At 49.8% G+C, this 25,193-nt stretch overlaps 1 protein-coding gene across 3 annotated transcripts in view; it reads left to right on the top strand.

Moving 5' to 3' along the window:
- Positions 1-24,355, top strand: part of LOC143781340 (unconventional myosin-Ig-like) — a 213,258-nt gene extending 188,903 nt beyond the window's left edge. For 2 of the 3 annotated variants that reach the window (XM_077267893.1, XM_077267895.1), the window contains one exon: positions 24,090-24,354. In XM_077267893.1, coding sequence (XP_077124008.1) covers positions 24,090-24,246 — 157 coding nt within the window. In that variant the 3' untranslated portion in view covers positions 24,247-24,354. Of the gene's footprint in view, positions 1-24,089 lie in introns of all 3 variants that reach the window. The other variant, XM_077267894.1, reaches the window with a different exon arrangement.
- Positions 24,356-25,193: the final 838 nt, after the last annotated feature.

Genomic DNA, 25,193 nt, shown 5'->3' with positions numbered 1-25,193 from the left:
CACAGGATAGGATTAGATACACCGCTCAGCAGACAGTATCACACAGGAGAGGATTAGATACACAGCTCAGCAGACAGTATCACACAGGATAGGATTAGATACACCGCTCAGCAGACAGTATCACACAGAAGAGGATTAGATACAAAGCTCATCAGACAGTATCACACATGATGGGATTAGATACACTGCAGACAATGGTGATTATAACCCTCTGCCCTCACTGCTCACAGGCCCGGATCAGCACCGCGGACAGCTCCTGTGTACTGCGCCTGCTGCAGCCTCAGGCCCTGTGCACACTGCCCCATCCATACAGCAGGACCCCAGTGGTTAGGAAGCCCCTCAGTGTTCAGTATCGGGGTCACGGGCACATGCACCACGTCTGTCAGCAGAGTGCAGTAATGGACCGGTGTCAGTAAGTGACAGTAGGTAGCAGTAAGTAGGGGAGAGGGGTCTGGCCTTAGATCTTAACTGATTTAGGGGCTCTAAGGTTTGGATTGATTTGGGGGCCTGGTTTGGGGTCCGAATTAATTTTGGGATCTGGTGTAAGGTCTGCAATAGGTGGAGATGTGTAATGGAATTAATTTAAGGAGTAATCGTCGTTATAATTTTTAATACATAAATCAATAGTACACATGAAAATAAGAAGCGGAACCTCTCATTTCAGGGAAATCTGCTTTTTTTGAGCCTCTCGGACTGAACTTTCATTATCAAAATTCTAATTTCATGGGTAAAATCTGTACTCAATGAAGACCGAATGTTACGTTACTGAGATAGGAGAGGACAGGTGGTGCTGAAAGAAAGCCGAAAAATGAATAGACCATAGAGCTTCAATATCATGAAAACCACAGAAGCAAACAGAACCCTAAAATGTAACTTTTCTTTTGCTTTTTTTGTGTGCTTTACCCCCTTTTCGTAGTATAGGGGTTTGTAGGGTGTCCAGGGACATCGACGTGGAGCGATGGCGCCATATCACACATACTTGGGTGTGAACCTCCGCTGTCAGGTGGGTGATGGACGGGGACAATTAAGGGTATTTATAGTCCCCACAACCATCTATATATACACAGATGCTTCTCACAAAATTAGAATATCATCAAAAAGTTAATTTATTTCAGTTCTTCAATACAAAAAGTGAAACTCATATATTCTATAGAGTCATTACACACAGAGTGATCTATTTCACGTTATTTCTGTTAATGTTGATGATTATGGCTTACAGCCAATGAAAAACCAAAAGTCATTATCTCAGTAAATTAGAATAACAAAAAACACCTGTAAAGGCTCCTAAGTGTTTATAAAGGTCCCTTAGTCTGTTCCAGTAGCTCCACAATCATGGGGAAGACTGCTGACCTGACAGATGTCCAGAAGGCGTCACTGACACACTCCACAAGGAGGGGAAGCCACAAAAGGTCATTGGTAAAGAAGCCGGCTGTTCACACAGTGCTGTATCCAAGCATATTAATAGAAAGTGGAGTGGAAGGAAAAAGTGTGGTAGAAAAAGGTGCACAAGCAACCGGGATAACCGCAGCCTGGAAAGCATTGTTCAGAAAAGGCCATTCAATAATGTGGGGGAGATTCACAAGGAGCGGACTGCTGCTGGAGTCATTGCTTCACCACACACAGACGTCTCCAGGACATGGGCTACAAGTGTCACATTCCTTGTGTCAGCCACTCATGACCAATAGACAACGCCAGAAGCGTCTTACCTGGGCCAAGGAGAACAAGAACCGGACTGTTGTCAGTGCTCCAAGGTCCCAGAGTCTGGAGGAAGAGTGTAGAGGCCACAATCCAAGCTTCTGGAGGTCTGGTGTGAAGTCTCCACAATCAGTGATGGTTTGGGAGCCATGTCATCTGCTGGTGTAGGTCCACTGTGCTTTATCAAGACCAAAGTCAGCGTAGCCGTCTACCAGGACATTGTAGAGCACTTCATGCTTCCCTCTGCCCACAAGCTTTATGGAGATGGAAATGTCATTCTCCAGCAGGACTTGGCCCCTGTCCACACTGCCAAAAGTACCAATACCTGGTGTAAAAATAACAGTATCACTGGGCTTGATTGGCAGCAAAGTCACCTGACCTTAACCCCATAGAGAATCTATGTGTATTGTCAAGAGGAAGATGAGACACGAGACCCAACAATGCAGACGAGCTGAAGGCTGCTATCAAAGCAACCTGGGCTTCTATAACCCCTCAGCAGTGCCACAGGCTGATCGCCTCCATGCCACTCCGCATTGATGCAGTAATTGATGCACAAGGAGCCCCGACCAAGTACTGAGTGCATTTACTGATCATACATTTCAGTTGGAAACATTTCAGATTTTACAATCATTTTTCAAGATGGTGAAATAAAGTATTCTAATTTACTGAGATAATGACTTCTGGGTTTTCATTGGCTGCAAGCCATAATCATCAACATTAACAGAAATAAACACGTGAAATAGATCACTCTGTGTGTAATGACTCTATAGAATATAGGAGATTCACTTTTTGTATTGAAGAACTGAAATAAATTCACTTTCTGATGATATTCTAATTCTGTGAGAAGCTCCTGTAGATACTGTATCTTTATCTCCTGACTATGTATTGGTGTCTTGGATTGAACCCTGGGCGCCGTGTCTGACTTTACCTCTACACGATTGTTACAGGATTGTTGGAGTGTTGTACTGTTAATATAGGCGTCCATTTGCTTCTTCTCGGAATGTAACATCATGTCTTCACTGAATCCACATTTTACCCAGGAATTCAGAATTCTGAAAATGAAAGATCAGTCCTAGAGGAGAACGAAGCAGATTTCGTTGATAACATATATTACAAGATGTTTTTTTTGTGTCTGCTGTTGATTTATGAAATAAGATGTAAATGCCGGTTACACTTGAAGGCTGTGATTTTTGGGGTCTAGATTTATTTTTTGGTCTGGATTAATTTATCTTTGGGGTCCAGTAAAGGTTTACATTTGTTTTGGAACTTGGTGTAGATTTAATTTGATTGATGGGGGTTCCTGGGCTGGGCTCTGAATTTACAAGGGGGTCTGGAATGGCTCCGGATTATCTTGGTCGGGGTCTAGATATTTTTGTTGTTGTTTTGTCATGTACAAGATCTGGATTAAATTTGGGGTCTGGCCTCAGGTCTGAATCTTATTTTTTTTTTTTTGCTGTGACTTTTGGGGGTCTGGAATGGGTATGAATTAGTTTGAGACTTGTCCTGGATTTATTTATGGGGTCTGGATTTTTGGGGGGATCTAATCTGGGGTTTGAAGTGAGATGGGGTTTACAAATTTACAAAAATCATTGTAAAAAGGGCACATAAGAGCGGCAGCAGTGGCACAGCCTGCCTCTGACCTCTCGTGTGGGGTCATTTTTCCCTTAGGACCCCCATTATCTGGGCTGCACAGTTATGTCACAGACGGATTTATACACGTCCTTGTATTATGGTTAGCTGCTACCACCCATGGGAGGGAGGCGGGGGTCTCCATACATCGTGCCTTGTCTGGTGCATATTCTGTGTTCTTCCATCGTTCCTCACTGCTCTCCATAGGTGACATTTCCAGGGGATGTAGATTTTTAGAGATAGGACCCTGGGGGTTGTTTACTTTTACTTCTCGGTCTCGGAGGGGCCTGGAGTATAATATGAATCAGAGCTGCCTTTGGGATCATTAGTGCTCATCCCCGGGACCCCCGGAGGGGCAGCGGCTCGTTACCATGTGCAGCGATGAGAGGATGCAACACACATTATACATCATCCGCTCCTCAGCCTGTAATTGGCCCAGAGCCTGTCACATGACCGCCTCTTAGGGTTGTCAATCATCTGGAGATATTGCTTGTTACCCCCTGTATTCCATGTCTAGTTATGTGTCCGGCTTCACTGTAGTTATGGCATTCTGTTCATGAAATAGGAAGCTCAGGATGAACAGATTTATAGATTCCTCCTAGATAGGGGGCGCTGCAGTGAATATACTTGTTGATTGCATCCATGATATGAGATGTTACCCTGTGATAATCCGGATGCAGCGCTGCGCTGTAGATAGAGAGAATCCCGGTCACATGTGATTCATACTCCCATGAAATGTTTATCTCGGACTCAAGGATTTCTCATAAAGGAGAGCGACTGTTTAAATAAGGCCCCGAACAGAAGCTCCGGGGGAGAGAGAGCCAAAGGCCGCCACAGGGGCCACCACAAAGACTGCCACAGGGGCCACCACAAAGACTGCCTCAGAGCCCGCCACAGAAACCACCACAGAGCCCGCCACAAAGACCGCCACAGAGCCCGCCACAGAAACCACCACAGAGCCCGCCACAGAGCCCGCCACAAAGACTGCCACAGAGCCCGCCACAGAAACCACCACAGAGCCCGCCACAGAAACCACCACAGAGCCCGCCACAAAGACTGCCACAGAGCCCACCACAGAGCCCGCCACAAAGACCGCCACAGGGGCCACCACAAAAACTGCCACAAAGACCGCCACAGGGGCCACCACAAAAACTGCCACAGAGCCCGCCACAAAGACCGCCACAGAAACCACCACAGAGCCCGCCACAGAGCCCGCCACAAAGACTGCCACAGAGCCCGCCACAGAAACCACCACAGAGCCCGCCACAAAGACTGCCACAGAGCCCGCCACAGAAACCACCACAGAGCCCGCCACAGAGCTCGCCACAAAGACTGCCACAGGGGCCACCACAAAGACTGCCACAGAGCCCACCACAGAAACCACCACAGAGCCCGCCACAAAGACTGCCACAGAGCCCGCCACAAAGACTGCCACAGAGCCCGCCACAGAAACCACCACAGAGCCCGCCACAGAAACCACCACAGAGCCCGCCACAGAGCCCGCCACAAAGACTGCCACAGAGCCCGCCACAGAAACCACCACAGAGCCCGCCACAAAGACCGCCACAGGGGCCACCACAAAAAACTGCCACAAAGACCGCCACAGGGGCCACCACAAAAACTGCCACAGAGCCCGCCACAGAGCCCGCCACAAAGACTGCCACAGAGCCCGCCACAAAGACCGCTACAGAGCCCACCACAGAGCCCGCCACAGAAACCACCACAAAAACTGCCACAGGGGCCACCACAAAAACCGCCACAGAGCCCGCCACAGAAACCACCAGAGACCGCCACAGAGCCCGCTGCAGGGGCCGCCACAAAGAACGCCACAGAGCCCACCACAGGGGCCGCCACAGAGCCCGCCACAAAGAACGCCACAGAGCCTGCCACAAAGACCGCCACAGAGGCCGCCACAGAGACCGCCACAAAGGCCGCCACAGAGCCTGCCACAAAGACCGCCTCAAAGACCGCCACAGAGCCTGCCACAGAGCCCGCCAGAGGGGCCACCACAAAGATATTAAATATTAATTACATTAATTCTGCAGAAGACAAACAGATTTATAGCAAAAACATTGACCAAACGCAAAATCTGCAGCCAAAGTCCGAGAGGCCGCAACACCGGAGCAACGCAGCAATGACCCAGCGGCCCGGACTGTGCAGACTATTGTAAGACCCCACTACACAGCATGATGGGGGAGTAGTCCTGCACCTTCTCTGAGACTGCAGCACAAATAGTGAGATTAGATACACGGCTCAGCAGACAGTATCACACAGGATAGGATTAGATACATGGCTCAGCAGACAGTATCACACAGGATAGGATTAGATACACGGCTCAGCAGACAGTATCACACAGGATAGGATTAGATACACAGCTCAGCAGTCAGTATCACACAGGATAGGATTAGATACACGGCTCAGCAGAGAGTATCACACAGGATAGGATTAGATACATGGCTCAGCAGACAGTATCACGCATGATAGGATTAAATACACAGCTCAGCAGACAGTATCACACAGGAGAGGATTAGATACACGGCTCAGCAGACAGTATCACACAGGAGAGGATTAGATACACGGCTCAGCAGACAGTATCACACAGGATAGGATTAGATACACGGCTCAGCAGACAGTATCACACAGGATAGGATTAGATACACGGCTCAGCAGACAGTATCACACAGGATAGGATTAGATACATGGCTCAGCAGACAGTATCACACAGGATAGGATTAGATACACAGCTCAGCAGTCAGTATCACACAGGATAGGATTAGATACACGGCTCAGCAGTCAGTATCACACAGGATAGGATTAGATACACAGCTCAGCAGTCAGTATCACACAGGATAGGATTAGATACATGGCTCCGCAGACAGTATCACACAGGATAGGATTAGATACACCGCTCAGCAGTCAGTATCACACAAGGATAGGATTAGATACACAGCTCAGCAGACAGTATCACACAGGATAGGATTAGATACACGGCTCAGCAGACAGTATCACACAGGATGGGATTAGATACACGGCTCAGCAGACAGTAACACACAGGATAGGATTAGATACACGGCTCAGCAGACAGTATCACACAGGATGGGATTAGATACACAGCTCAGCAGACAGTAACACACAGGATAGGATTAGATACACGGCTCAGCAGACAGTAACACACAGGATAGGATTAGATACACGGCTCAGCAGACAGTAACACACAGGATAGGATTAGATACACGGCTCAGCAGACAGTATCACACAGGATAGGATTAGATACACGGCTCAGCAGACAGTAACACACAGGAGAGGATTAGATACACAGCTCAGCAGACAGTATCACACAGGATAGGATTAGATACACAGCTCAGCAGACAGTGTCACACAGGATAGGATTAGATACACGGCTCAGCAGACAGTATCACACATGATAGGATTAGATACACGGCTCAGCAGACAGTATCACACATGATAGGATTAGATACACGGCTCAGCAGACAGTAACACACAGGATAGGATTAGATACACGGCTCAGCAGACAGTATCACACAGGATAGGATTAGATACATGGCTCAGCAGACAGTAACACACAGGATAGGATTAGATACACGGCTCAGCAGACAGTATCACACAGGATAGGATTAGATACATGGCTCAGCAGACAGTAACACACAGGAGAGGATTAGATACATGGCTCAGCAGACAGTAACACACAGGATAGGATTAGATACACAGCTCAGCAGACAGTATCACACAGGATAGGATTAGATACACAGCTCAGCAGACAGTATCACACAGGATAGGATTAGATACACAGCTCAGCAGACAGTATCACACATGATAGGATTAGATACACAGCTCAGCAGTCAGTATCACACATGATAGGATTAGATACACGGCTCAGCAGACAGTATCACACAGGATAGGATTAGATACATGGCTCAGCAGACAGTAACACACAGGATAGGATTAGATACACGGCTCAGCAGACAGTATCACACAGGATAGGATTAGATACATGGCTCAGCAGTCAGTAACACACAGGAGAGGATTAGATACATGGCTCAGCAGACAGTAACACACAGGATAGGATTAGATACACAGCTCAGCAGACAGTATCACACAGGATAGGATTAGATACACAGCTCAGCAGTCAGTATCACACAGGATAGGATTAGATACACAGCTCAGCAGACAGTATCACACAGGATAGGATTAGATACACAGCTCAGCAGACAGTATCACACAGGATAGGATTAGATACACAGCTCAGCAGACAGTATCACACATGATAGGATTAGATACACAGCTCAGCAGTCAGTATCACACAGGATAGGATTAGATACACGGCTCAGCAGATAGTATCGTGTAATGTTCAATCATCGACCGTTGGAGGATAAATCACATTTTTTGGACAAATCTCCCAATATCAGGATTTATTTGAAAACAAAAAAATCCTTGACATTCACCAAATTCTTCCGAATAACAAGAATCCGAGTGTTTTACAGGTTGTAAAGAGCTGAGATCGGTCATTTGTTGGATCTGCAGCATTGAGTCGTCACATTACTGACATCAGAAGCTTTTCCAGCAGAATCCTCCTTAGGCCGGGATCACACATACACGAGATACGGCCGAGTCTCGTAGGTTAAAACCTTCCTCTGGTGCCGGCACTTGGGAGCGGAGCGTGCGGCTCCATGTGTTGCTCCATGTGGTGCCGGCGCCAGAGGAGGGATTTCACCTGCGAGACTCGGCCGTATCTCGCTGTGTGTGATCCCGGCCTAAGGCCGAGTCCAGGTCACACCGGACCCTTCTGTGATTTCACCCCCAGAATTCGGCCTCCATTGAACTTGTGAGTTTTTGGAGAGTTTCTGCTTGAATTTCTTTGCAGGACCAGAATCGCCCCGGAGCTGCTGTTCCTAGGTGATCGGCCCCCCACCCTCATAGATCATCTGCTGAGGATACTATAAAGGTTCTCACTGGGTCTGAGGTCAGGGGAGGGTGGTGGCCGCACCAGGAGTTTATCTCCCTTTATGCCCATAGCAGCCAATGACTCGGAGGCTTCTTTGCAGCATGAGATGGGCATTGTCAGCATGAGATGATTTTTCTACGGACGATTCTTCTTTTTTGTACCATGGAGAAAAGTGATCAACAGAAACTCGATATATTTTGTTAAAGTCTGTTTCACACCATCAGAGATCCTAGAGGGTACCAGCTCTCCCATGATTCCGGCCAAAACATGACTCCACTACGTAATTTCTAGCGTCGCAGCCTTGTTGGGACAAGTTGGCCGCACACCAACCATCCACTACTCCATCCATCTGGACCATCCAGGGTTGCACGGAAATCTGCGGCTGCTAAAATAATGTGGCACAGTTTTCTTAAGTAGTTTTCCTGTAATTGGGCACCTGACAACTAATCACAGGAGACTGAGATTAATGTCAGTGATCCAAAGACACCAATACACAAGCCATCCATGAAGTTATGGGAAAAACAAAAAACTGCATCTGTAGGACACTTACATACAATTTGTAGAATAATAGGACACCTCAGTCCTACTCTAGACTTTTCTGTCCTCTCCAAACTCTGCTCCCTTCTAGATCTGTCCATCCTCTCCTCCAGAATCACCTGGCAGTAGTTTGTCCTCTGCAATAAATAAGAATTGGGCATGTTTAAATCCAATATATCCAATTATTCTTTAGAATAGGATCTGCCACGATGCCCCTATACACAAGACGTACCCAGTTATTCCTCCTAAAATTGGTGGGTTTGGCTCCCGACCGAACATGTTTGGTCGCCCTGTATCCAGCCTTACCTGTAACAACAGTCAGCAGACTTTAGCAGGATCAACAGACTAATGTGTATATGCTGTCCGAAATGTCCCGTGATGTCAGATGACGGACAAAAGAAGGATTTTAGGATGTGACTAAAGAATTCTGAAAAGACTTTGAAAACACCTGAATGTCTGTCCGAAGTCACTGTGCATGGAGGAGGAATGGCTGACAGTGGAGATCTGCCACCAGCTGTCGGAGGTCCACTTCACATTGAGTGTTGCCTGTGACTCCAACACATCCCCAGAGTCTTGTTATAACGCAGCTCTATAAATCAGCCGTCGGAAACACGAGTGAGGGGTACGAGAACACAAGAGCGAGGGGTACGGAGACACAAGAGCGAGGGGTACGGAGACACAACAGCGAGGGGTACAGAGACACAACAGCGAGGGGTACGGAGACACAAGAGCGAGGAGTACGGAGACACAAGAGCGAGGGGTACGGAGACACAAGAGCGAGGGGTACGGAGACACAACAGCGAGGGGTACAGAGACACGAGCGAGGAGTACGGAGACACAAGAGCGAGGGGTACGGAGACACAAGAGCGAGGGGTACGGAGACACAAGAGCGAGGGGTACGGAGACACGAGCGAGGGGTACGGAGACACAAGAGCGAGGGGTACGGAGACACAAGAGCGAAGGGTGCAGAGACACAAGATCGAGGGGTGCGGAGACACAAGATCGAGGGGTGCGGAGACACAAGAGCGAGGGGTGCGGAGACACAAGAGCGAGGGGTATGGAGACACAAGAGCGAGGGGTATGGAGACACAAGAGCGAAGGGTGCAGAGACACAAGATCGAGGGGTGCGGAGACACAAGATCGAGGGGTGCGGAGACACAAGAGCGAGGGGTGCGGAGACACAAGAGCGAGGGGTATGGAGACACAAGAGCGAGGGGTACGGAGACACAAGAGTGAGGGGTACGGAGACACAAGAGCGAGGGGTACGGAGACACAAGAGCGAAGGGTGCAGAGACACAAGAGCGAGGGGTACGGAGACACGAGCGAGGGGTACGGAGACACAAGAGCGAGGGGTACGGAGACACAAGAGCGAGGAGTACGGAGACACAAGAGCGAGGGGTACGGAGACACAAGAGCGAGGGGTACGGAGACACAAGAGCGAAGGGTGCAGAGACACAAGAGCGAGGGGTACGGAGACACGAGCGAGGGGTACGGAGACACGAGCGAGGGGTATGGAGACACAAGAGCGAAGGGTACGGAGACACAAGAGCGAAGGGTGCAGAGACACAAGATCGAGGGATGCGGAGACACAAGATCGAGGGGTGCGGAGACACAAGAGCGAGGGGTGCGGAGACACAAGAGCGAGGGGTGGGGAGACACAAGAGCGAAGGGTGCGGAAACACAAGAGTGAGGGGTGCGGAGACAGAAGAGCGAGGGGTATGGAAACCCAAGAGCGAGGGTTACAGAAATCCAAGAGCGAGGGGTGCGGACACACAAGAGCGAGGGGTACGGAGACACAAGAGCGAGGGGTACGGAGACACAAGAGCGCGAGTGGTGCGGAGACACGAGCAAGGGGTACGAAGACACAAGAGCGAGGGGTATGGAGACACAAGAGCGAGGGGTACGGAGACACAAGAGCGAGGGGTACGGAGACACAAGAGCGAGGGGTACGGAGACACAAGAGCAAGGGGTACGGAGTCACAAGAGCGAGGGGTACGGAGACACGAGCGCGAGTGGTGCGGAGACACGAGCAAGGGGTACGAAGACACAAGAGCGAGGGGTATGGAGACTCAAGAGCGAGGGGTACGGAGACACAAGAGCGAGGGGTATGGAGACACAAGAACGAGGGGTACGGAGACACAAGATCAAGGGGTACGGAGACACGAGCGAGGGGTATGGAGAAACAAGAGCGAAGGGTACAGAAACACAAGAGCGAGGGGTACGGAGACACAAGAGCGAGGGGTACGGCGACACGAGTGAGGGGTACGGAGACACAAGAGCGAGGGGTATGGAGACACAAGAGAGAGGGGTGCGGAGACACAAGAGCGAGGGGTGCGGAGACACAAGAGCGAGGGGTGCGGCGACACAAGAGTGAGGGGTACGGAGACACAAGAGCGAGGGGTATGGAGACACCAGAGAGAGGGGTGCGGAGACACAAGAGCGAGGGGTGCGGAGACACAAGAGCGAGGGGTGCGAAGACACAAGAGCGAGGGGTACGGAAACCCCAAAGCGAAGGGTACGGAGACACAAGAGCGAAGGGTACGGAGACACCTTGCGTGATTAACGAGGACCGAGGAACTAAAGCCTCGCACACCTGATAGTTCAGCCTAAAAATGGAACAAGTGCAAAATCTGCATCTCCAGTGGGAGAGAAGCAGAGGCGCTGCTACCTCTCATCACCATGGAAACAAGCCAACACGGGTGACTTTCACCCCCCCCACCTGAAACAACGTGATATCCCCTCCCCCCACAGAGTATGAATTATGACACCTGTCACCTGTAAAATGTACCGGGGTGAAGATTCATCGCCATCTCCAAGAGAATCTATAACTATACAGGATAAAGGGGTCATCACTCTGCACCTCCCTAAAACAGGGGCTTCCAAAGAAATTACTGTATTCATCATTATGACCAAGAACTAAATAAAGCAAAGTTAATTTCATATAACTATACATAGGGGCAGTATTATAGTAGTTATATTCTTGTACATAGGAGCAGTATTATAGTAGTTACATTCTTGTACATAGGGGCAGTATTATAGTAGTTATATTCTTGTACATAGGGGCAGTATTATAGTAGTTATATTCTTGTACAAAGGGGCAGTATTATAGTAATATTCTTGTACATAGGAGCAGTATTATAGTAGTTATATTCTTGTACATAGGGGCAGTATTATAGTAGTTATATTCTTGTACATAGAAGCAGTATTATAGTAGTTATATTCTTGTACATAGGGGCAGTATTATAGTAGTTATATTCTTGTACATAGGGGCAGTATTATAGTAGTTATATTCTTGTACATAGGGGCAGTATTATAGTAGTTATATTCTTGTACATAGGAGCAGTATTATAGTAGTTATATTCTTGTACATAGGAACAGTATTATAGTAGTTATATTCTTGTACATAGGGGCAGTATTATAGTAGTTATATTCTTGTACATAGGGGCAGTATTATAGTAGTTATATTCTTGTACATAGGGGCAGTATTATAGTAGTTATATTCTTGTACATAGGGGCAGTATTATAGTAGTTATATTCTTGTACATAGGGGCAGTATTATAGTAGTTATATTCTTGTACATAGGAGCAGTATTATAGTAGTTATATTCCTGTACATAGAGGCAGTATTGTAGTAGTTATATTCTTGTACATAGGGACAGTATTATAGTAGTTATATTCTTGTACATAGTGGCAGTATTATAGTAATATTCTTGTACATAGGAGCAGTATTATAGTAGTTATATTCTTGTACATAGGAGCAGTATTATAGTAGTTATATTCTTGTACATAGGAGCAGTATTATAGTAGTTATATTCTTGTACATAGGGGGCAGTATTATAGTAGTTATATTCTTGTACATAGGAGCAGTATTATAGTAGTTATATTCTTGTACATAGGGGCAGTATTATAGTAGTTATATTCTTGTACATACAGGCAGTATTATAGTGTTATATTCTTGTACATAGGGGGCAGTATTATAGTGTTATATTCTTGTACATAGGGGGCAGTATTATAGTAGTTATATTCTTGTACATAGGGGCAGTATTATAGTAGTTATATTCTTGTACATAGGGGGCAGTATTATAGTAGTTATATTCTTGTACATAGGGGGCAGTATTATAGTAGTTATAATCTTGTACATAGGAGCAGTATTATAGTAGTTATATTCTTGTACATAGGGGCAGTATTATAGTAGTTATATTCTTGTACATAGGGGCAGTATTATAGTAGTTATATTCTTGTACATAGGGAGCAGTATTATAGTAGTTATATTCTTGTACATAGGGGCAGTATTACAGTAGTTATATTATTGTACATAGGGGCAGTATTATAGTAGTTATATTCTTGTACATAGGGGGCAGTATTATAGTAGTTATATTCTTATACATAGAAGCAGTATTATAGTAGTTATATTCTTGTACATAGGGACAGTATTATAGTAGTTATATTCTTATATATAGGGGCAGTATTATAGTAGTTATATTCCTGTACATAGGAGCAGTATTATAGTAGTTATATTCTTGTACATAGGAGCAGTATTATAGTAGTTATATTCTTGTACATATGAGCAGTATTATAGTAGTTATATTCTTGTACATAGTGGCAGTATTATAGTGGTTATATTCTTGTACATAGGGGCAGTATTATAGTAGATATATTCTTGTACATAGGAGCAGTATTATAGTAGTTATATTCTTGTACATAGGGCAGTATTATAGTAGTTATATTCTTGTACATAGGAGCAGTATTATAGTAGTTATATTCTTGTACATATGGGCAGTATTATAGTAGTTATATTCTTGTACATAGGGGCAGTATTATAGTGGTTATATTCTTGTACATAGGGGCAGTATTATAGTAGTTATCGTTACAGGGCTTCCGCAGCAGACAGGAGCCAGAAGACTGCAGCGCCTGATTGCTCCTACACCTGTGCTGAGAAGTACTTCTCTGTCATTTTAATTACTCTGCCCAAATAATACCACATACAAGGAACAAATACAGCCACATCATGACCAGACCACATATTATCACCACATAGTGACCGAATACCACAATACCGATCATTAATAAAAAAAACTCTCAATATTATTATTACTACCATAAGTGCTATTATACACAGGAGCTCTGTATGTAGTGTCAGTGTTCAGGTAATACAGGGATCACCAGTGACATTATACACAGGAACTCTGTATATAGCGTCAGTGTACATGTAATACAGTGATCACCAGTGACATTATACACAGGAACTCTGTATATAGTGTCAGTGTACAAGTAATACAGTGATCACCAGTGACATTTTAAACTGTAGCTCTATGCGCAAGTAACACACTGACTCACCGATGACATCTCTAGTTGAAGTCCTTCATCTTCGCTTTTCTTCTTCATCCAGTGCAGACCGACATCACTTCTTCCTGCTAGAACTCTTCTCTGCATAAAATAAGTTATCTTGAGCACAACTACTACATTACGCAGCTGAATACTGATGTGCACCCACAACTAATATATAATTAGTTATTTTGCAATCCACCATTCCAAATATAAATTTTAATTCACCATTTTCCCTCACTAACTACAAATTGCCACTTTCCCCACTCAATAAATATATAAATTAATAAAAATATGTACTCTTTCCTCCAATTCATTACCAGTCATACTCTTGCATCCTCAACGCCCCCCACTCCCTACCTCCCGCTCCCCCGATTCATTATAATTACATGCCCCCCTCAGCCCCAATTCATTATGACATGTCCTCTCTCTCTCCCACCCACACTTCATCAAAATTTACTCTCCCCATCACCCAGTCTCAATTCATCATAATTTGCTCTCACCCACCCTCAATTCATAATTATTTGCTGTCCCCCAACCCCAACCCTCAATTCTGTCCCCCACCCGTAATTCATCATTATTTGCTATCCCCACCCTCAAGTCATCATTAGTTGTTCCTGACAACAAGTCATCATTATTTCCTCTCCCACCCCTCTACCCTCAAGTGATTATTTGCTGTCCCCAACCCCCAATTCATCATTATTTGCTTTCTCCAGTCCCCATCTTCAAGTCATCATTTGCTTTCCCCGTCTCCTACCCTCAGTAGATTATTTACATCATCATTCACTGTCCCCCATACCCCACCCTCAATTTATAATAACTTTCTCCCTCCCCAAGCCCATTTAATTCATTTTATTAAACTCATACTTACCTTTCACGGTCCCCTCCAGGTGCAGCTCCACTTTTAGTGTCCTACTGGAGAGTGGGGCGCCTATATGCCGACGCATACACGATGACATTATTGCGCATGTGCCGTCCCCAGAAGAGGTGGAGAGAGTCCCATGGAGCTGTACGGTTGTCCTGTGAAGCTATAAGAAAGGCTCGCTGGGCCGAGATCTGCGCCGTCGACTGTGGCGCGCAGGCGCACACTACATTATTATATCCTGGGTCTGAGCCCCCTCATTACTTCTGCTCACTGGGCCCCGTACAACAGGAAGGGCAGTAATGCCTTGATGGTGGCCCAGCATAGGTGCAGTATTAGGCCACATGCATACGTTCAGTATTTGATCAGTATTTTACATCTGTATTTGTAAGCCAAAACTAGGAGTGGATGAAAAATGTAGAAGTGGTGACGGGTTTCTACTTTTTCCTATGATTGTAAGCCAAAATCACTGAATCATTGCTTCAGATTGGAATATCCTTAGTAGTGATGAGCGAATATACTCGTTACTTGAGATTTCTCGAGCACGCTCGGGGGTCCTCCGAGTATTTTTTAGTGTTCGGAGATTTAGTTTTTCTTGCTGCAGCTGAATGATTTACATGTGTTAGCCAGCATAAGTACATGTGGGGATTCCCTAGCAACCAGGCAACCCCCACATGTACTTATGCTGGCTGACAGATGTAAATCATTCAGCTGCAGCAAGAAAAACTAAATCTCCGAACACTAAAAAATACTCGGAGACCACCCGAGCGTGCTCGAGAAATCTAGAGTAACGAGTATTTTCGCTCATCACTAATCCTTAGGATCGCAGTAATCGATTGCTGACTTCTCCCTTCTAAGTGTTGGGTTGGTCACATTTTGGGTCCAATTCTTTATTTTTTTCTATTTCTGTACTGCTTTTCCTGATTCTTCCATTGTCGGTGAGGTTTTTATAATCAAGACGTTTGCCTCAAATTCATTTTTTGCAATTTTTACGGCAAAAGTATTCCAGAACTTTTTCTGCATATGTTGGAGTTATGTGTGACATTTTAATGTAACAAATGCCTTGTTGCTCTAAAAAGGTGCAAAAAAAAAGATAAAGAAATAAAGCATTTTTTTACATTTTGTAATATGCGTTATTTAGAAGAATTTGGAGCAAAAAATGTCAATGAATACTACAAGACTAAAAAGAAAAATACCCACAAATGATGAATCGGGCCTTTGTGTCCTGCAAATTGTCCCGCTGGCCCTGCGCCGGCGCCATCCTCCCGGTATTACGCGCTCATCACCCTTGGGTGCCCTGTTTTTAGTGTTAGTTTTAGCAGATCTGTTGGTACTTTATTAATATATCACGTGGAGTAGCAGAGCCCAAGCAGTGACAATGTTCCCTCTCCACTGATCTTAGTGTTTTTATTTTTTGGTTTTTTACACATTCTGGCAGTACATCGCCCAGCCGAAAACTTGTTACAATTCATCCAATGTGGACAATTCTCCCTGAGGATAACACATAGTTTGTTACAATGTATCAGTGCAAGTTCAGATGTCCAGTAATCGACGAAGATCCATGAAGCATGAAAACGGATCATTTGCAAATGGAGGAAAACCGGATTGTTACAATGTATCAGGCAAATATGAAATATGAGAGTCCTCAGTGATTGATACCTTTAAATGGCGAACTGAAAAGATGGTAACAAATTGCAGCTTTCGATACTACTCCGGTCTCTTCATCAGATATAGAATAATACAAAATCTGAAGAGTCACATATTTATACACAGGAATAATGCAATAGATAAGACAAGTGACGGGACCTGCGTAGTCTCGAAAGCTGCAATTTGTTACCATCTTTTCAGTTCGCCATTAAAAGGTATCAACCACTGAGGACTCTCAAATTGTAATAATTTGTAAAAGAAAAAAGGAATATAGTCCGCTTACCGGTCTTAGACGAAATCCCCAGACCTGCCAACGCCCAGCACGGTTCGGGGTGAGCACCCACAGCAAATGAAGACAAAAAGAGAAATGATCCAGCTGGAGGTGGAGGCAGTTCAGACTTTGTGAGACTTTATTAGACAACTAAAGCGATAAATAGTTCTTCAAAAAGAAAAATCTTTACATAGCAAACACCTGGCACACCAGTGAGGAGGATCAACGCGTTTCAACTATGAAGTCTTACTCATGATCTGCCATATCATGGCAGATCATGAGTAAGACTTCATAGTTGAAACGCGTTGATCCTGATATGGCAGATCATGAGTAAGACTTCATAGTTGAAACGCGTTGATCCTCCTCACTGGTGTGCCAGGTGTTTGCTATGTAAAGATTTTTCTTTTTGAAGAACTATTTATCGCTTTAGTTGTCTAATAAAGTCTCACAAAGTCTGAACTGCCTCCACCTCCAGCTGGATCATTTCTCTTGTAATAATTTGTCTCCTGTCTAATACGGTATAAAGATATGTTTTTCCTGTATCAACATGAATGAGCCGGACGTCCAAGCTGTGGAAGTCAGAGCAGACCCTAGACCAATCTTCAGTCCTCGCAGCCCCAACACATCGTGCTTTCTGGATTTCCTTAGTATTGTGCAGGTGATGGACGATCATCAAGGATTTCTGTCACCTGTACGACACTATGGGAATCCTGAAATCATGACCCGTTGGGGGCTGTGAGGACTGGAGTTTGGGAAACACTGGCCTAGACTAATACATTGTAGCAAACCCTCTGTTGTCAGAGATATTAGGCCCACGATCCGGAGGTGGCAGCTCATGTCGCTGCGTCCAAAGTGCTGCAGTCGACTGACCGCAGGTGAATCCGCATGTGATCACTGAACTGCGCTGAATCACCGTGTCCAGAAATAGGTCTGGAGAGACGCGCCGCATGTCCGTCTCCGCAGGTGAGCCGCCGGCGTCGGTGCACATAGCGGGCATGGGATTCCTTGACATCCCATCCACTATGCTCTAACATCTGGACGCTGCACAAGTCCGCAGCGTCCAACCCGCAGCGATTACTGACCGTGGGCACAGACCCTTACGTCCCTCTGCATGTGACCAAAAATCTAATAACTCCCTCACAGCAAGAGAGAAATGGAAGGAACTGAAACACAGAAGTTTGTTAGAACAGCGCAGACGGTCGGATTACTCCTGGATTATTGGGGTCTCGTCCGTGCCCAGACTCGCGCTCCGTCTGTACCACTGCTGTCTTTCTGGTTCTGCTGGTGGTCGCCGGCGTCCCTTCCCTTGTGAGCGGCAGATTGTTATAAATAGTACTAGATGGCAGCCCGATTCTAAAGAATCGGGAGTCTAGAATCCATATACACTTTATTTATTCAAATGTAAGAATAATACAATTAATAAATAATAGTAAGAAAGAACAAAAAATGGCTGCACTCACCAGCTCTTGACAATTCTTGACAGTACGGCACATTTCTGATTGGTCGCTCGCGGCAGGCGGCAACCAATCAGAAAAGTGCAGCGCACCACGAAGGCATATATCTTTGTCCACCCTGAGCGGGTGTAGGACGCTGGTGACGTCACTTATCTCCGGACAAAGCCACGGAAGTTGGCACAAATTGCCGGAAGTAGTATTCTAGGCAATTATATATTAGATTTTAATGTTATCAGTGTTTACCTTTGAACGTTTATATTGTATTGTCCTGTCACCAGCCATGTGTACGATTATCGGCCGAAAGCCTCTCTGGAACCAATAATCACCCCATGTAAAGGTATCTTTATAAGTTAAAGATTCAGAATACTATGACTTTTATCATATCCTGAACAGTCAAGTTTTTTATGAACCGTTAAGGTTTTCTGGTTGAAGTAAAAAAAACTCTGAGTGTTTACAGTTTGAAACCATAAAATGTTGAAAAATTATGTCATTCTTGAGTATATCACTCAATGGTGCTCATAAACGTGTCAAATTTGATCTATAATATACTTTAATATACGTTACTTTAATCTTTAATATACTTAAGAACAGGGCCCCAGACATCACACAGGGGGTCTGAAACACCGCACAGTGGTCCAAAATATTGCTGTGCTCTGCCTGGGGCCCCATATGCTGCCTGGGGCCCCTGTGCTCTGCCTGGGGCCCCATATGCTGCCTGGGGCCCCTGTGCTCTGCCTGGGGCCCCTGTGCTCTGCCTGGGGCCCCATGTTCTGCCTGGGGCCCCTGTGCTCTGCCTGGGGCCACTGTGCTCTGCCTGGGGCCCCATATGCTGCCTGGGGCCCCTGTGCTCTGCCTGGGGCCCCATATGCTGCCTGGGGCCCGTGCTCTGCCTGGGGCCCCTGTGCTCTGCCTGGGGCCCCATGTTCTGCCTGGGGCCCCTGTGCTCTGCCTGGGGCCACTGTGCTCTGCCTGGGGCCACTGTGCTCTGCCTGGGGCCCCATGTTCTGCCTGGGGCCACTGTGCTCTGCCTGGGGCCCCATAAGCTGCCTGGGGCCCCTGTGCTCTGCCTGGGGCCACTGTGCTCTGCCTGCGGCCCCATAAGCTGCCTGGGGCCCCTGTGCTCTGCCTGGGACCACTGTGCTCTGCCTGGGGCCCCATATGCTGCCTGGGGCCACTGTGCTCTGCCTGGGGCCCCATATGCTGCCTGGGGCCCCTGTGCGCTGCCTGGGGCCCCTGTGCTCTGCCTGGGGCCCCATATGCTGCCTGGGGCCCCTGTGCTCTGCCTGGGGCCCCTGTGCTCTGCCTGGGGCCCCATGTTCTGCCTGGGGCCCCTGTGCTCTGCCTGGGGCCACTGTGCTCTGCCTGGGGCCCCATATGCTCTGCCTGGGGCCACTGTGCTCTGCCTGCGGCCCCATATGCTGCCTGGGGCCCCTGTGCTCTGCCTGGGGCCCCATAGGCTGCCTGGGGCCCCTGTGCTCTGCCTGGGACACCTGTGCTCTGCCTGGGGCCCCATATGCTGCCTGGGGCCCCTGTGCTCTGCCTGGGGCCCCTGTGCTCTGCCTGGGGCCCCATGTTCTGCCTGGGGCCCCTGTGCTCTGCCTGGGGCCACTGTGCTCTGCCTGGGGCCCCATATGCTGCCTGGGGCCCCTGTGCTCTGCCTGGGGCCCCATATGCTGCCTGGGGCCCATGTGCTCTGCCTGGGGCCACTGTGCTCTGCCTGGGGCCCCATAGGCTGCCTGGGGCCCCTGTGCTCTGCCTGGGACCACTGTGCTCTGCCTGGGGCCCCATATGCTGCCTGGGGCCCCTGTGCTCTGCCTGGGGCCACTGTGCTCTGCCTGGGGCCCCATATGCTGCCTGGGGCCCCTGTGCTCTGCCTGGGTGTAGGACACTGGTGACGTCACTTATCTCCGGACATTAGCTCCGGACATTAGCTCCGGACATTAGCTCCGGACAAAGCCACGGAAGTTGGCACAAATTGCAGGAAGTAGTATTCTAGGCAATTATATATTAGATGGGCATTTCCTGAAGGAAATACATGGTGCTTGAACAGCGCTACCAGCTTTACAGCAGCACTTTTCACACACGGGACTGGGGGGCGCGCTTACTTTTGCACCCGGGGCCGGGGGCGCGCTTACTTTTGCACCCGGGGGCGCACTTACTTTTGCACCCGGAGGCGCACTTACTTTTGCACCCGGGGGCGCACTTACTTTTGCACCCGGGGGCGCACTTACTTTTGCACCCGGGGGCGCACTTACTTTTGCACCCGGGGGCGCACTTACTTTTGCACCCGGGGGCGCACTTACTTTTGGGGCCGCACTTACTTTTGGTGGGCGGGGCTCCTCGGCCTCCGATTTGGTTGGTGGGGCCCCTCGGCCTCCGATTTGGTGGGCGGGGACCCTCGACCTCCGATTTGGTGGGCGGGGACCCTCGGCCTCCGCTTTGGTGGGCGGGGAACCTCGGCCTCCGATTTGGTGGGCAGGGTCCCTCTGCCTCCGATTTGGTGGGCGGGGACCCTCGGCCTCCGCTTTGGTTGGCGGGGCCCCACGGCCTCCGATTTGGTGGGCGGGGTCCCTCTGCCTCTGCTTTGGTGGGCGGGGCCGCTCGGCCTTTGATTTGGTGGGCGGGGCTCCTCGGCCTCCGCTTTGGTTGGCGGGGCCCCACGGCCTCCGATTTGGTGGGCGGGGTCCCTCTGCCTCTGCTTTGGTGGGCGGGGCCGCTCGGCCTTTGATTTGGTGGGCGGGGCTCCTCGGCCTCCGATTTGGTGGGCGGGGCCCCTTATCCTCCGATTTGGTGGGCGGGGCCCCTCGGCCTCCGATTTGGTTGGTGGGGACCCTCGGCCTCCGATTTGGTGGGCGGGGACCCTCGGCCTCCGATGTGGGCGGGGACCCTCGGCCTCCAATTTGGTTGGCGGGGAAACTCGGCCTCCGATTTGGTGGGCGGGGACCCTCGGCCTCCGATTTGGTGGGTGGGGACCCTCGGCCTCCGATTTGGTGGGCGGGGACCCTCGGCCTCCGATGTGGTGGGCGGGGACCCTCGGCCTCCAATTTGGTGGGCGGGGACCCTCGGCCTCCGATTTGGTGGGCGGGGACCCTCGGCCTCCGATGTGGTGGGCGGGGCCCCTCGGCCTCCGCTTTGGTGGGCGGGGCCAGGCCCCTCGGCCTCCGATTTGGTGGGCGGGGCCCCTCGGCCTCCGATTTGGTTGGTGTGGACCCTCGTCCTCCGATTTGGTGGGCGGGGACCCTCATCCTCCGATTTGGTGGGCGGGGACCCTCGGCCTCCGATTTGGTGGGCGGGGACCCTCGGCCTCCGATTTGGTGGGCGGGGACCCTCGGCCTTCGATTTGGTGGGCGGGGCCCATCGGCCTCAGATGTGGTGGGCGGGGCCCCTCGGCCTCAGATTTGGTAGGCGGATCCCCTCGGCCTCCGATTTGGTGGGCGGGGACCCTCGGCCTCCGATTTGGTAGGCGGGTCCCCTCGGCCTCCGATTTGGTGGGCGGGGACCCTCGGCCTCCGATTTGGTGGGCGGGGACCCTCGGCCTCCGATTTGGTGGGCGGGGACCCTCGGCCTCCGATTTGGTGGGCGGGGCCCCTCGGCCTCCGATTTGGTGGGCGGGGCCCCTCGGCCTCCGATTTGGTGGGCGGGGCCCCTCGGCCTCCGATGTGGTGGTCGGGGCCCCTCGGCCTCCGCTTTGGTGGGCGGGGCCGGGCCCCTCGGCCTCTGCTTTGGTGGGCGGGGCCGCTCGGCCTTCGATTTGTTGGGCGGGGCTTCTCGGCCTCCGATTTGGTTGGCGGGGCCCCTCGGCCTCCGATTTGGTTGGTGGGGCCCCTTATCCTCCGATTTGGTGGGCGGGGACTCTCGGCCTCCGATTTGGTGAGCGGGGACCCTCGGCCTCCGATTTGGTGGGCGGGGCCCCTCGGCCTCCGATTTGGTTGGCGGGGCCCCACGGCCTCCGATTTGGTGGGCGGGGACCCTCGGCCTCCGATTTGGTGGGCGGGGCCCCTCGGCCTCCGATTTGGTGGGCGGGGACCCTCGGCCTCCGATTTGGTGGGCGGGGACCCTCGGCCTCCGATTTGGTGGGCGGGGACCCTCGGCCTCCGATTTGGTGGGCGGGGACCCTCGGCCTCCGATTTGGTGGGCGGGGACCCTCGGCCTCCGATTTGGTGGGCGGGGACCCTCGGCCTCCGATGTGGTGGACGGGGCCCCTCGGCCTCCGCTTTGGTGGGCGGGGCCGGGCCCCTCGGCCTCCGCTTTGGTGGGCGGGGCCGCTCGGCCTTCGATTTGGTGGGCGGGGCTCCTCGGCCTCCGATTTGGTTGGCGGGGCCCCTCGGCCTCCGATTTGGTGTGTGCTCTGCCTGGGGCCACTGTGCTCTGCCTGGGGCCCCATATGCTGCCTGGGGCCCCTGTGCTCTGCCTGGGGCCCCATATGCTGCCTGGGGCCCCTGTGCTCTGCCTGGGGCCCCTGTGCTCTGCCTGGGGCCCCATGTTCTGCCTGGGGCCCCTGTGCTCTGCCTGGGGCCACTGTGCTCTGCCTGGGTGTAGGACACTGGTGACGTCACTTATCTCCGGACATTAGCTCCGGACATTAGCTACGGACATTAGCTCCGGACAATAGCTCCGGACAATAGCTCCGGACAAAGCCACGGAAGTTGGCACAAATTGCAGGAAGTAGTATTCTAGGCAATTATATATTAGATATTCTCTAATGCAATCAATTAAAGTCAATTAGCCGGCGGTGGCCCCAGCCATCACACAGGCCTGTGTCTGTCCCCTCATGCCTCCCATTAGTGGTCCACAGATCACTATCTGCACCATGTGCGCAGGGCGGAGGGGGCACAGGATGTGAAGTCAGAAGCCCCCAGTCCTGGGGCAGCTCAGACTCATCCTTTCTACAGCTCCCTATATAACAATGAGCCCTTGTGACACTGGTCAGGATGAGTTAAGGGTTAATGCTGTGATTTATGGCAACCAGTGGGCATTGTGGGCCGATCAGACAGACCCTCCACTCACATTAACATTCCCGATGTATCGGACCACCCCAGACAATCACAGTGACCCCAGGGCTCAGCTGAACCCCCTGATAACAGCCGTATTCCGAGGAGGGGACAGGACAGCACTGCCATCAGTCACCGCTCTGCTGGGTCAGAGGGGCCGGCCAGATGGGCAGCAGGGGTCCCATGTGCCCTCTAACCTCAGGGTCATTGGTCAGGGCAGGACGTCCAGTGATGCTCGGCAGGTGAATAGTCCGGCAATTATGGGGGCTCCATGGCTATCATTGTGAGGGGACTAAGGCAATTATGGGGGCTCCATAGCTATCATTGTGGGGATTTTGAGAATTGAGGAGGCTCTGTAACTCTTGTGGGCGCCTGTGATTGACATTCAGGGAAGCTTTATGGCTGTGGTTATAGTACTGTGACTGACAATTTCAGGGGCTGCAGTGCTATAAGAGGGGCACTCTGGCTTACCGTTGGGAGTCTTTATGGCCATCATGGAGGCGCTGTGACTGGCAATTACAGAGGCTTTATGGGGGCACCAGGGGGCCTAGAGGCTGAACAATGTGGCGCTTCTATGGCTGCTATTATGGGGAACATTGTGGCTGTTACATCAAGGATATCACGGTCTGAAGAAATGTGCCGCTGCTTTGGGTGTGACTGGAGTAGGACAGCTCGGTTCTCCTGTAGTGACCGCCATGTCTGTCTTCTTCCCACAGGAGACATCAGGAATTCTCAGTGAAAGTCTCCAACCACATCCAGATGACCGACCGCGGCAGACAGCGACCGATCTCCGTGGAGATGAGAGCCGACATAGACAAGCCAGAGTTCCGCAAGGGCCGCATCGGTTTGGTGCTGCGCTGGCCGCGGATCTGATCCCACAACGGAAGAAACGCTGAGAATTTAACGTCAAAATATCTTCTGAAATTGCCAAATAATAAACCTTCCAAGCCCTTGTGGAGGCGCCGGTTCTGTCTCTCCACTCCGAATGTCGCCCGTTGGAGCTGCAGTTTGTGCCTCAGAGCTGCATTTCCTTTCATAACTAAAAACAGAAAGTCGCATCCAACGTTCGTCACCATCCGCATACCCAGAGCAGCATTCACAGAGCCCCATGTTACTCCCATAGTCACTGCAACATTGGTCCTAAAGACCCCGCAGGTAAAGGCCGCCGTCGTAGAGCCGCTCAATAGACAGCCCCCTCTCTCACTCCCTCATTCTATGACTATATGAAATAACAGGACACATTGTATGATCCCTTATGCAGGATCTCAGGGGGTAAGATAAAACACTGAATAAAACTCCGATTTCGACCCTGCATTCTCAAAGTACCCCCACAATGATTGCCATAAGGTCCGATAATGGTCAGTGATCCCATTATAGGCACAATGCCCCCTTAATGATAGTCATAGTGCCCCCATAAAAGCTCAATGGATCAGTGTTGTACCTGAGATTTACGATTGTTATGATAGTGGAAGCCGGACGAGGATCAATCTTCTGCCGCAGCCGAGACCCGGCCATCACAGAGGTCCCCGCGCTGCCTGAGTCACCATGGATGAGATGCCAAGGATTGGGAATGGTATTGGGGGCATAATCCTACCCGCACAATTCTGCACAGCAACATGACCCGTCCTCCTAAATCAGGGCTATAAGGGCAAGAGTTGGGCAGCCTGACACATTGTAACAAATCGTCACACTGAAAACCTATCATTATACTCCTCAAAGCTGAAGGTTTAAGACATTTGTATCCAGTGTAAATAATCCTCATCTCCCAGCACAAATCTTTTCTGTACTCCAGGCTGAGAGCCCTGCACTGGTACAGTTGT

This window comes from Ranitomeya variabilis, chromosome 6 (genome assembly GCF_051348905.1).
Source record: "Ranitomeya variabilis isolate aRanVar5 chromosome 6, aRanVar5.hap1, whole genome shotgun sequence".
Lineage (NCBI taxonomy): Eukaryota > Metazoa > Chordata > Amphibia > Anura > Dendrobatidae > Ranitomeya > Ranitomeya variabilis.
Note: the sequence above shows the minus strand (reverse complement) of the source record. Positions and strands in the feature narration are given on the sequence as shown.